We start from the raw sequence: 11,732 nt of genomic DNA on the forward strand, positions 1-11,732 counted from the left end.
AATAGGGACAGGTTTTATGGTCTTTAAGCATAAATCTATGTATTTAATTGGCAGGCTGTTGTATTATATTCTGAGGACTCTGGCTTCCTTTTACCCTCTTTTCCTAAAACTTGGTCATGATCAAGACAAGCCTGTATAATGCCTAATCACTTTTTCCTTCCTGAGATCTATAGGGCAGCTACATTATGGTTCAAATCTGTCCTCTCACCAAAAATCTTACTTTATTTTGATAGTCACACAATACATAGCTTTTTTATTTACCACTTGGTAGATACTGGCCGCTGACCCTTAAACAACAAGGATGCTGGCACCCATCCCCATGCAATTAAAAAATCATTTGTAACTTGAGACTCCTCCATAACTTAATCACTAAGAGCCTACTATTGACAGGAGGCCTTATCCACAACATAGTCAATTAACATATATTCTGTATATGTATTATATACTGTATTTTTACAATAAAGTAAGCTAGAGAAAAGAAAATGTTACTAAGAAAGCATAAGGGAGAGAAAATACATTTACAGTACTGTATTTAAAAAAAAATCTGCATATAAGCGATCCACGTAGTGCAAAGCCCTATTGTTCAGGGTCAGCTATAATCATTTGCTAACACAGACAGCCCTATTTTGCTCCTGTAGACTTCCCAGTAATTGACAGTAGAGACTTTCCAGTAATTGACAGTAAGGAATTTAGAATATATCAAGAAGTATATGTAGATGTAAGGGTTGGTTTTGTTCTTCCTTCCCATTATTTGGACCTGGACTAGATTCCTTGTAAATTACAGCTTCTCTATCTCCTAACATTTACAAGTGTTTCTCAGGAGAACAGGCAACATGGTGAGGTTCAAGCTCAGAAACGATGTCCACTAGGAGGAGATGTTACAGAGAAAACCCAAGTGCTAGATGGTAGTTAGACTTAATCTGTAGGTCTCAAATGGTAATATGGGTACCACATCCATATACAACATTCTTACAGTAGCCTTTAATTACAAGTATGTTTTATTTGTGATTTTTTAGCAATAAAATAAAACTGTAATCATACTATAATGCATTTATATTGTTATTCTTTATTGCTATAAACAGTAAAATTTACAGTATTTGTGTATTAGTATAGTGTAGTATTTTTCAAAATTTGCCAATATTTCATTTCAATTTTCACAAAATTATTCTGGTTTCCTTGCTCACCATAGCAACAATAATTTACAATAAAATATAATTTTGCTTCTCTCTTGAGTCTTCAAATGAAATTTAAGTGTTTAATAGATTACATATTGGGCTTCCATAGTGAAGTTAGGAGGTATGACCTTTGTGTGGCTTATTGACATTCAGAAACATTTTTGGGAGATATCTAAGGCAGAATTAAAGGCCTCTAAAGATATTGTAGAGGAGAGGAATCTCCTAACCCCCAAGAACAATACATCTTTTTTTTTTTTATTTTAATTCCAGTATAGTTAACAGTGTTGGGCGAGTTTCAGGTGTATAACATAGTGATTCAGCAGCAATTCTGTACAGTGAACATTTGGATGAAAAAATAGACTTAAGGACAGTACAGTCATCGATTGCAAATCAGTGGACTGCTGCTAGAAATAAGTGAATAATTAGTTGAGGTTTGGTAATAGTTTTTTTTAATTTTTTATTTTTTATTAACATGTCACAACACTAACCACAGCACATACCTTTCCCAATGTCTATAACCCAGCCACCTTCTCCCTACACCCCTCCCCCGCTGCAACCCTCAGGTTTGTTTTGTGAGATTAAGAGTCTCTTATGGTTTGTCTCCCTCCCGATCCCATCTTGTTTCATTTTTTCCTTCCCTACCATCCAAATCCCCCACTTTGCCTGTCAACTTCATCATATCAGGGAGATTATATGATAATTGTCTTTCTCTAACTGACTTATTTCACTCAGCGTAATACCCTTTAGTTTCGTCCACATCATCACAAATGGCAAGATTTCATTTCTTTTGATGGCTGCATAGTATTCCATTGTGTGTGTGTGTGTGTGTGTGTGTGTGTGTGTGTGTATACCACATCTTTATCCATTCATCTGTTGATGGACATCTGTGGCAATAGTTTTTTATCTGGACATGTGAGATATAATGGAATTTTGTTTGTACAACTGAGTCATGATAGCCAACTGTAAGTTTTATAATGGTGCTGGTAGCGGACATTAGGTTTAATAATAGATTCTGATCTACAGCTTTAATAACCATAAGGAATATTTAAATTAATGTGTTCTTTTCTAGCTATGTTGGGTGATACTAGGGAATTCATTGGAAATTCACACTTTCTCTACTGTTATCATTGTTTAAATTTTATGATTCTAAATCATTATATCAAAAAGGCAGTGAACATGCTTAGACACAGTTTGGGGTTCCTCTTAACATAAAACATTGCCGTATGTTGTAAAAGGCAATATATAAGGTAATATATGAGTGGTCTCGGCGCTAATACATCATTGGATTTGGGGTCAGAATACACTTGTAGCAGATGTAAAAGCTGCAGAATAAGAAGCAAACCTGGCTCAGAATGATGAGATACTCAAAAAAAATGAGACCATCGTAAAGCCCCTTAGTCATTTGCCAGAGAGTGAGAAGGTAGCCAACCAAAAAGTTTCCTCAGAGAGTGAATGGATCTGAAATGCCACACATAATTAAAATTCCTCTAGTTGCTGATGATTACTTTTATTAGGTAGGGCTCTAAGGTTGTAAGAATACAACTTTAACAGGAAAGATAACAAGTGCATCTTATCTTTCAAAGAAATCTTCCTGGAAAACCTGTGAGCTAATGGCAAACATATTACCATTTTTGACGTATTTTTCATGTACTTGGGAACTGCTTTACCAGCTATGAAAAAAATAAACAAACTTTACTACATAACAACTCACATTAGTTTTTGTACCAAAAATGGTTTTACTCAGTTTGATGAACACCTTATTCCCCAAACATGGGTATTTGTGTATTTAAAGTCAGGTAGGTACATTAATACCTTGGGCTGTCAGGTCAAACTATAGACCTGAGTTCAGTCTTAGCCACATGAATGTTAATGGGCAGCTGTCTCCAGATAATTCCAAAAAGTTGCAGAAATGCCATAAGCAATAGCTGCAGTGTGTGTGTGTGTGGTGTGTGGGTGTGTGTGTGGGTGTGTATAGATGCATTTATGTATGTGTTTGTGAGGTAATTACTTTGAAGGAAACATAGGTAATTTGGATAAATTCTGGCTTGTCTATTTAAGATGTCTGTTGCCTTACATTGTATGTGTGGTGTTACATTACCTTTATCTTGAATTAACTGTTATATTGTTACTTTTGAAATAATGTAATTGCTCTTCATTTTATATATTTCATAACTATATTGTGAACCTAAAATTATGAGGTAAAACAATTAAGTTTTCCTTTTCTCTCCCTTTTTTAGCCTACAACCAAATCACAGATAAATCCAGCATTTGAAGATGCGTGGAGCAGCAGTGATGAGGAAGGATGATTCTCAATCCTGAGTACCTTTGTGTCTCTTTTGATGAAACTTTTAAAATGGGACTGTTTTTTGTTGTTATTGTTTTCTTCCTGTGTGATGACAGCTAAAGTACCCCTGAATTTGGTGTTTTTTTTCACCTGTGTTTTAAAATGAAGGTAGTAGGGGCGCCTGGGTGGCTCAGTGGGTTAAAGCCTCTGCCTTCAGCTCAGGTCATGATCCCAGGGTTCTGGGATAGAGGCCTGCATTGGCTTTCTGCTCAGTAGAGAGCCTGCTTCCTCTTCTCTCTCTGCCTGCCTTTCTGCCTACTTGTGATCTCTGTCTTTCAAATAAATAAATAAAATCTTTAAAAATAAATAAATAAATAAAATGAAGGTAGTATTTGTATGAAATCCTGAAGCAGACTTTTATATAGTTTATTTAATCAAAGATGTCTCCTTGATCCCAGTTGCTCTTGCCTGGGATGTCCCCTATTGTTATAGTAATCTCTCTATACTGAACCTTCTCTTTTGAGACAGGTCCTGACAACACCCTCCCTCCCTCTCCCCATCCCCCCAGTGGGACCTTGAACACATTGTTTGAATTGTTAGATGCAGTCTCAGGATGAGCAAGTAGAGGTTATCAGAACTGACTTTCTACTACTGGCTGTATCATCACCTTGTTCATTTTCACTTTCAGTGATGCTTTTACTGAGGACAGTCTTATCAAAAATGATAGTTGAAAAGTTAGCATCCTATTTTTAAATTCTTTTTTATTCATGTGTTCAGTTTTTGCAATGATTTCATTTAGCCAACCATTGTCTAGCTTTAATTAAATATTTTTGGGCTCAGTCCAAAAAGTGTGGATCACAGAAGGTTGGGGTTTTTTTTTTAATTTTTTTTTAAAAGATTTTATTTATATGACAGAGAGAGAAAAATCACAAGTAGGCAGAGAGACAGGCAGAGAAAGGGGGAAGCATGCTGCCTGCTGAGCAGAGAGCCCAATGTGGGGATCGATCCCAGGACCCTGAGATCATGACCTGAGCTGAAGGCAGAAGCCTAATCCACTGAGCCGCTCAGGCGCCCCTCACAGAAGGTTTTTAACTTGGGGAAAATCCTATGTTTTCTTTATTTTAATGTGTCAGATGGTAGCTTGTACTCATGCTTGAACTCCCTTTCTGTGAATCTTAATTAAGATGTGACCAAGTCCTGTTTCATTCATTAAAGCAGAAAATGCCCTGGCAGGAAATCTGGCTCAACATGAAATGTTGTCATAAAATTTATACTTTGTCTACTCTTCTTGTATAATAACCCGCAAGTGATTATCATGAAGCTAATCTTACCTCCTCCCTTTCTTTCTGATTCTTATCAACAGAAGACTAGGAAAAGAGGTTTTTATAGCTTGAATAACAAGTGTATAGTCATTGAGTTTTTAAGTGTGTATGAAGTCTCCTATCAGTCCTTTCTGGCCAAATGTTTAACATATGTTTACTTTATATTGATTTTCTTAAGCCTTGACCACTATACTTCCCCACCCCACCCCTTGGAGAGAATACTTATGATCTTTGAGAATGCTATTGAAATTGGAATCTTATTTTTATTTAAAAAGAAGTCTTCCTCTAAGCTGCAAATAACTATATTGCTATTTTAGTTATATAAATATACATGCTGATTGTAAATAATTCAAACAACATTAAAAATTACAGAATGTAGTGCTCACCTGGAATCTTATCACCCTGAGGTAACCACTGTTATCATTTTGATGGCCATTCTTCCATGCATCTTTTTATGACATATATAATTTTACATAACGGGATGTTTGCCTTATTGTTGCTAACATGGAAATCCTCTTCTCCCACATCAGCACCTCCTTCCCCATCCAACAATCCACAATATTAACCACGTGTTCAGCAATCCACGTTATTAACTAAGTATGTGTTTTTTCACATTACAATCCTATATGGACCTATATAGTCATAGAGGGAGAAATATTTTTATTTTGCAAAAATTGAATATATACAGTTCTGTCTTGATTTTTTTTTTCAGTTATAGCTTATAGAAATCTCTGTCATTTGGTATAAATGTGTTGTCTTTATTTTCACTTTCTGTATTCTTGAATCCCTAGCCTTCTGAGTCTTGATCTTGGTGATACTGCCCCTTCCCCAGACTAGCTAATTCCTAGAGATAACAAAGGACTCCATTGGGAGCATGCCTTTGATATACAAACCAACCAATCCAGAGTCCAAACCCCAATCGTCATACACCAAGGCAATATTCCCCCTGCCCTAACTCACTCCAGGGCTACCCCTGTATGACAGCATCTACTGAAATTATTCAAACTACTCACTGCTAAACTTACTCAGTGTACTTACCTTGCCTCATTCAGTCCTTCCCATGAACACTCCAGTAAAGGCTCTACTGAGCCATGCTTTGCCCCTCCTTTGAGAGGTAGACTCCTCACCATCCCTTCCCCTGTGGCCCTAAATAGCATGATATACCATGTCTTCTGATTTTAGGGATTTAGGAATATAAGCTGCTTCCTTCATGAAGTCGTTTCTGGTCTGCATGTCTTACCATACCTGATGAGAACAAATCTCAGGTGAAAATCCTAACACAGATGGCACAGCAGGCCAGGTGGTTTGACATCAAATGGAAATGATATGTCCTTAAACTTCACCAGGCTTACTAACTGAATCCAACAGTCAGTGGCTACTGCATGAAAGAGCACTCCTGATTTTGGTACACTTGCTGCTTGGTGGCTACTGAACTGTGTTGTTTTTGTTGTTGTTGTTGGATGTTGCCTTGATTTCCTGATCTAAAGGGGGCAGTCAACATATTTCCCCACATTGGTAGACTACCCAGAGTCCAGGACAGAACCCATGAGGGTGTATAGGTTATTGGCTACATTTTGAAAAGTTCCCTCCGAAGAGGTTGAGAAGTAACTACCTTCCTAGTGCTGTGGGAGTTGAATCCACTGACTGGTGAGCACTGACGAGCACTGAGGCCATCTTAGTCATAGAGATGAAGGTACCTAGTGTCTGGAACATTAAAGGCTGGGTCGGCTTGCTACTGTCTCAAATGATTCGTTCCCCACACCACGGAGGTATATAAGGTCCCGTGTCTGGAGGCCAGCGGCACAGTGTTTAATTGAAAAGGGGAGGAAGAGAAAGGAGCATCTGGTTCTAGCTCTCCACTAAAAACCCTGAAGAGCTTAAGAGCTCTCTTAAGAGCTGCTGCTTATCAGCATGCAAAGGGTCTCATGCTCAAAACAAAAACAAAACAACAACAAAAAAAGTGCAAGATAAAGCTGATCTCACCACTGCTGTCCAAAATGTGGATTGTAGCTCCTCTAAGATAGATTGGGACATCCTAGAGAAGGGGGCTGCTGCTCACAGCTGACACCACTCAGGACCTCCAGGAGCTTATCAGACAAACATCTAAAGGATTAAAAAAAGAAGGAGAAGAAAAAGAAAAAGGTTAGCTGTCTAGAAATACAAGCAGGGAGTGTGAGGAAGGGACTAAATATTCTCTGAACTGGGCCATCCCAGGGAGAGATTGCCTAGAGTCATCAGACCCTGCTTTTTCTCTTATCAGTGGGAAAAAGAAAGTAAAGACTGGGTCTTCAGGGAGGAAAAGCCTGAAACAGGGAGAAAACAAAGGAAAAAAGACTCCCATTATCAGTAGGCACAAGCCCAGGGGGAAAAAACAGGGACTTTAAATCTTAGACACTAAGCCACTCTAGCAAACACAGTGCAGGTCCTAGAAATACTTACTGACTTAAAAACAAAAACAGAAAAAGCAGGCCCTTGGATACAGGGGGAGAAAGTAAAAAGTAATTAAGTAATATATACATATAATATAATAATATATTTGTGTATCTAATACATATATATTAGAGATATATATACATAAATATTAAAGTTTTATAATCCACTTGGAAATCCAAAATTTATACACTAAAATTAATATACTAAAGACTTTATATAACAAAAATATCAAGAGGGTAACTTATGGGGGATTACTATAAATATTAATGCCGTGGTCCCATCCATTGGCCTCCCCATACCCAATATGAACTAGTAGGATTATTGATTCTGTTCAAACAACTGGTAAATATTTTGCTTTTATAGATATGGCTAACGTGTTCTGTTTAGTATCTATTTCAGTAGCCTCTCAGCTGCAGTTTGCTCACCTCACACAGAAACAAGGAGACTTTCCCAGGCTACCCATCAGGTACTTCTAAGCTTTGTCATCACTACAATTTGTAGACCAGATCTCAATGCATCTGCCTTTTTCCAGGAGCACAGGTATAACATTACATTGATGACATCCTCTTCTAAGGAGACTCATTTGATGTACTCAGTTAGCATATATGGTTCCAACATCTTTTAGTACTTTTGGGTTTATGATATCAACATATTCTTTATTTACGAATTTTACTTTCAAATTAAAATCAACAGGGTTAGTGCCTCAACGTCTCCAATAAAGAGGTTTTGGCAATCTCTTGTTATGCATCCTGGAGTCTCTGGATCTTTAGGATAGCTGTAAGTTGCCCAAGGGCTTCTGATGCAAGAAACTGCCCTTTTCAGCCCTATACTATATCCTATTAAGACAAGAAAAAAAAAATACAGGGGCGCCTGGGTGGCTCTTTAGTTAAGCCACTGCCTTCGGCTCAGGTCATGATCCTGAAGTCCCAGGATCGAGTCCCGCATCAGGCTCCATGCTTGGTGGGGAGTCTGCATCTCCCTCTTACCCTCCCCCTTCCCATGCTCTCCCTTTCTCTCTCATTCTCTCTCTCTCAAAAATAAAACCTTAAAAAAAAAAAAAAAGAAAAGAAAGAAAAAATACATGCAGGGTTCTCTGGAAAATAGAGGCTCTCACAGACCCTGAGCCTTTGACCTTTCATACCCAGCTGCCTATTAAGCTTTAAGTCATGAAAAGAGCCCATCAGAAACTCAGTACAACTACCAAGGACTCCTTAAGGTAGGATAGAGCAAACCTGGGCTCTCTTGTATATTCCATCTGCAGCAGGAGCTGGCGCTCTCTATCCTTGGTCCTTTGCCGGATGACATGATGCGGGAGGATGTCACCCCTCCCCTAGATCACTTGGCTGCCTGGGGAGACACTTGGGATTAACTGAATGAACAGCAGTGGGAGTGACAGGAGTACCTAGACTATGCAGGCAGCACTGCTAGCCATCATTCATGATGGAGCTCAGTGGAATGTTGCTGCTTTCCATCTCTTAGTCAAGATATCACTAATAAAGGACCTGACCCAAACTTCATGCCAGTCAGACTTCATGCAGTCATCTTAGTACTCGATGCCCAGGCCAATAAGTAGCTTCATCTTTACATTAATTATAAACTGTTGGGCCATTGCCTAAAAATTGTCCTTTTCAGGGAGAAACAAACAAGCAAACTAGGGTTCTCTTTCCTCACGGTACCCAAAATCTAAATCACACATCTCCAGCTATATTAAGGTCACAATACAGTGCCTTGCCTGGACACTCCACATTACTTTCAAAGTTAAAGACATTACTTATAATAAGGAAGACACGCACTTTACTTATCAAAATACACAATGCTGGTCTATTGGAAAGGGTATTCAATAGAATTTTCATGTCCCTATTAGGTCCCAAAGAGCTGGTTTAATTGGCAGATATAATGGTCTTCTCAAATAATTCCCTTTTGACATGTAAACAGCCCCCTAAAGGGTCTCTGTCTTGCTCCAGGCCTTATTCTCTGAATTGAAGGCCCTTTGGCCAAATTATACCCCACACCTACTGGAAAACTTTTCCATTGCCCTTTCCTGTATTTAAAGGGAGAAGTGTCTTACTGCCATGCATATAAACATTCATTATTTTTGAGGCCCTTTTTTAATGTTTTTGCCTGTCTTTATAAATTGTTTATCATTCCGCTATCCCAGAAAGGCTGGAGGCCATAGCAAGGGCGCATACTCTTCTGGGACCCATTATCTAGATTGTCCATGGATCAGACAGCTCTTCATCTAATATGTGACTCATTTGAGCCTAAACTTCCACCAAAAAACAAAAACCCAATAAGGTATAGCAACATACCTTCCTGTTGACTTTTGGTCTTCTTACCACTGGTCTTTGTGATTTCATTAATTTGCAGTCTGGAGACCCAAACCCTCTAAATAAGCCATTGTTGCAAATGGCTTATTGTTGCAAATGACCCACATCACCTCAAGTGGGTAGCCCTTTGGAAGGGATACCCGTTTCACATCCTAGATGACATTGCCCCAATCCAAGGCCTCACTGTTAGGAGGTGAGCCCACCGGTACTTATGAGATGCCTCTCCCAAGGCACAAATTGGACACAGGACATTTTTGCTTTTCTTCCTTTGATATTACGGTTCCCATTATGGTTCTGAGCTTACTGTCTGCTTAGCCCATGATCCAGCTACAGCCTTTGTTCCCTGCCAAAAGGTACACTCTTATCCTCCCATGCTTGTAGGGAAATCTGGTAGAGGTTACTATTTTCTTCCTTTCTAAATATTAGTGGAGGTTATTGCTTTCTCCTTAGGCACTTGCCTCATATCAGTAAAATCCTTCAACCCTCTGGGGAGAGAACTAGGTACTGCCGAAGACTTGTCTTCCTCTCATTTTGATCTCCCACCATGACCGCCACAACCATTCTTTTCCTCTTGGCTACCTAGTATCACTAATCTGTACATGTATTTTACTAACATACCATTTCATACCCTGCAACGAAATAACTGCTGGACCTACCACCTTGATTTATATATAACTCATGCTTTTAATGTATTTTACAACTCTACCAAGATATTGTTAGAAACCGCAAAAACTTCAAATCTATTTTCTTGGGTAATGGCCTCTTATGCCATACTCTCCACTAGAATCATCTCGAAGTTCCTTGATATGATGCAGTTGTATTAATTACATTTTCTTATTTTCTGTATTCTTGCTACTCTGGCATTTGTGGCTTTCATCCTGGCAACACTGCCCCTTTCCAGTACTAACTAATTTCCAGAGATAGCAAATGACTCCCCTGAGAGTGAGTCTTTGATATATACCCTCTCAATCCTGAGTCCACACCTACAACCATCTCCTTTATCAAACTCAGTTTGATCAAACACACCAATGCAGTATTCCCACTGCCCTAAATCACTGCAGGCCCAGGCCCCAGACAACTAGGGACCACTCCAATAGGCCAGAGACCAACAGAATTATTCAAACTATCCAATCCTAAATTTATGTAGTGTACCTAACTGCTTCATCTATTCCTTGCCACAAAACCCCAGCAGAGGCTCTGGGCCTTGCTCTCCCTCTCTGCCTCCTGACTAGCCATAGTCTTTCTCTATGTAGCCCTGCATGGCATAGTGAGCCCTGTCCTCTGGTTCTGGGGGTCTGTGGTATTAACTTTCTTTGTGACAATCATTCCTCTGTCTTTGTATCTTAGAACAAATCCCAGGACAAAAATGAACACACTAAGTCATTCTTTTTATTAACTGCCCAATACTACATCCTGTGAATGTACCCACAATTTCTTTAGCCAGCCCCCTGTTTAGGACCACATGTATAAGAGCAAAGATTGTGAACGACCTCTTTTCCTTAGGTGATGTATGTGGGGGTATCTGTAGTTATTAAATATCTTCTTTTCTGGGGCACCTGGGTGGCTCAGTGGGTTAAGCCTCTGCTTTCAGCTCAGGTCATGGTCTCAGGCTCCTGGGATTGAGCTCCACATCAGGCTGTCTGCTCAACGGGGAGCCTGCTTCCCCCTCTGTCTCTGCCTGCCTATCTGCTTACTTGTGATCTCTCTCTGTCAAATAAATAAATAAAATCTTTTAAAAAAAAATACTTTCTTTTCCTCTGGCAGAAGAAATGATTATCTTGCTGCATGTGGGATTCTTGGGTTGCAGACCTTTTCTTTCCTTAGTGTGGAACTATTATGTCCACTTTCTTCTGGATTCTGTTCTTACAAATGAGAACTCCAAAACCAGTTTTCTTTGATTTTTTTCTTGGGAACTCACTCTTTATAGCTGGAAGCTTGTCATCTGTGATATTTTTTTCCCCCTCCTATCCTTAGAGTTCCATAATTTTAGCAAGATACCTGACAAATCCGTCCTCCCCCCTCCTTCTTCATCACTTCCTGGATCTTCTATGAGGTTTTTCAATCTGAAGCTTCAAGTCTTTTTTCAGCTCAGGGATATTTTCTTTTAGTATATGTTTGGCTTCTCCTTTTCTTTTTTCCCTCCTCTAAGTTACCAGATAATTGCATGTAAGTTCTACTTTCATCTCTCCTT

General features: G+C 39.0%; 1 protein-coding gene across 4 annotated transcripts in view; it reads left to right on the forward strand.

Moving 5' to 3' along the window:
- The window catches only part of ERCC8 (ERCC excision repair 8, CSA ubiquitin ligase complex subunit), a 55,721-nt gene extending 52,201 nt beyond the window's left edge, over nt 1–3,520 (forward strand). For all 4 annotated transcript variants that reach the window (XM_032336170.1, XM_032336171.1, XM_032336172.1 and 1 more), the window contains one exon: nt 3,413–3,520. In XM_032336170.1, the coding sequence (XP_032192061.1) occupies nt 3,413–3,481 (69 nt within the window). In that variant the 3' untranslated portion in view covers nt 3,482–3,520. The remainder of the gene's footprint in view (nt 1–3,412) is intronic.
- Nucleotides 3,521–11,732: the final 8,212 nt, after the last annotated feature.

Source organism: Mustela erminea, chromosome 3, assembly GCF_009829155.1.
Source record: "Mustela erminea isolate mMusErm1 chromosome 3, mMusErm1.Pri, whole genome shotgun sequence".
In the NCBI taxonomy this organism is placed as follows: domain Eukaryota; kingdom Metazoa; phylum Chordata; class Mammalia; order Carnivora; family Mustelidae; genus Mustela; species Mustela erminea.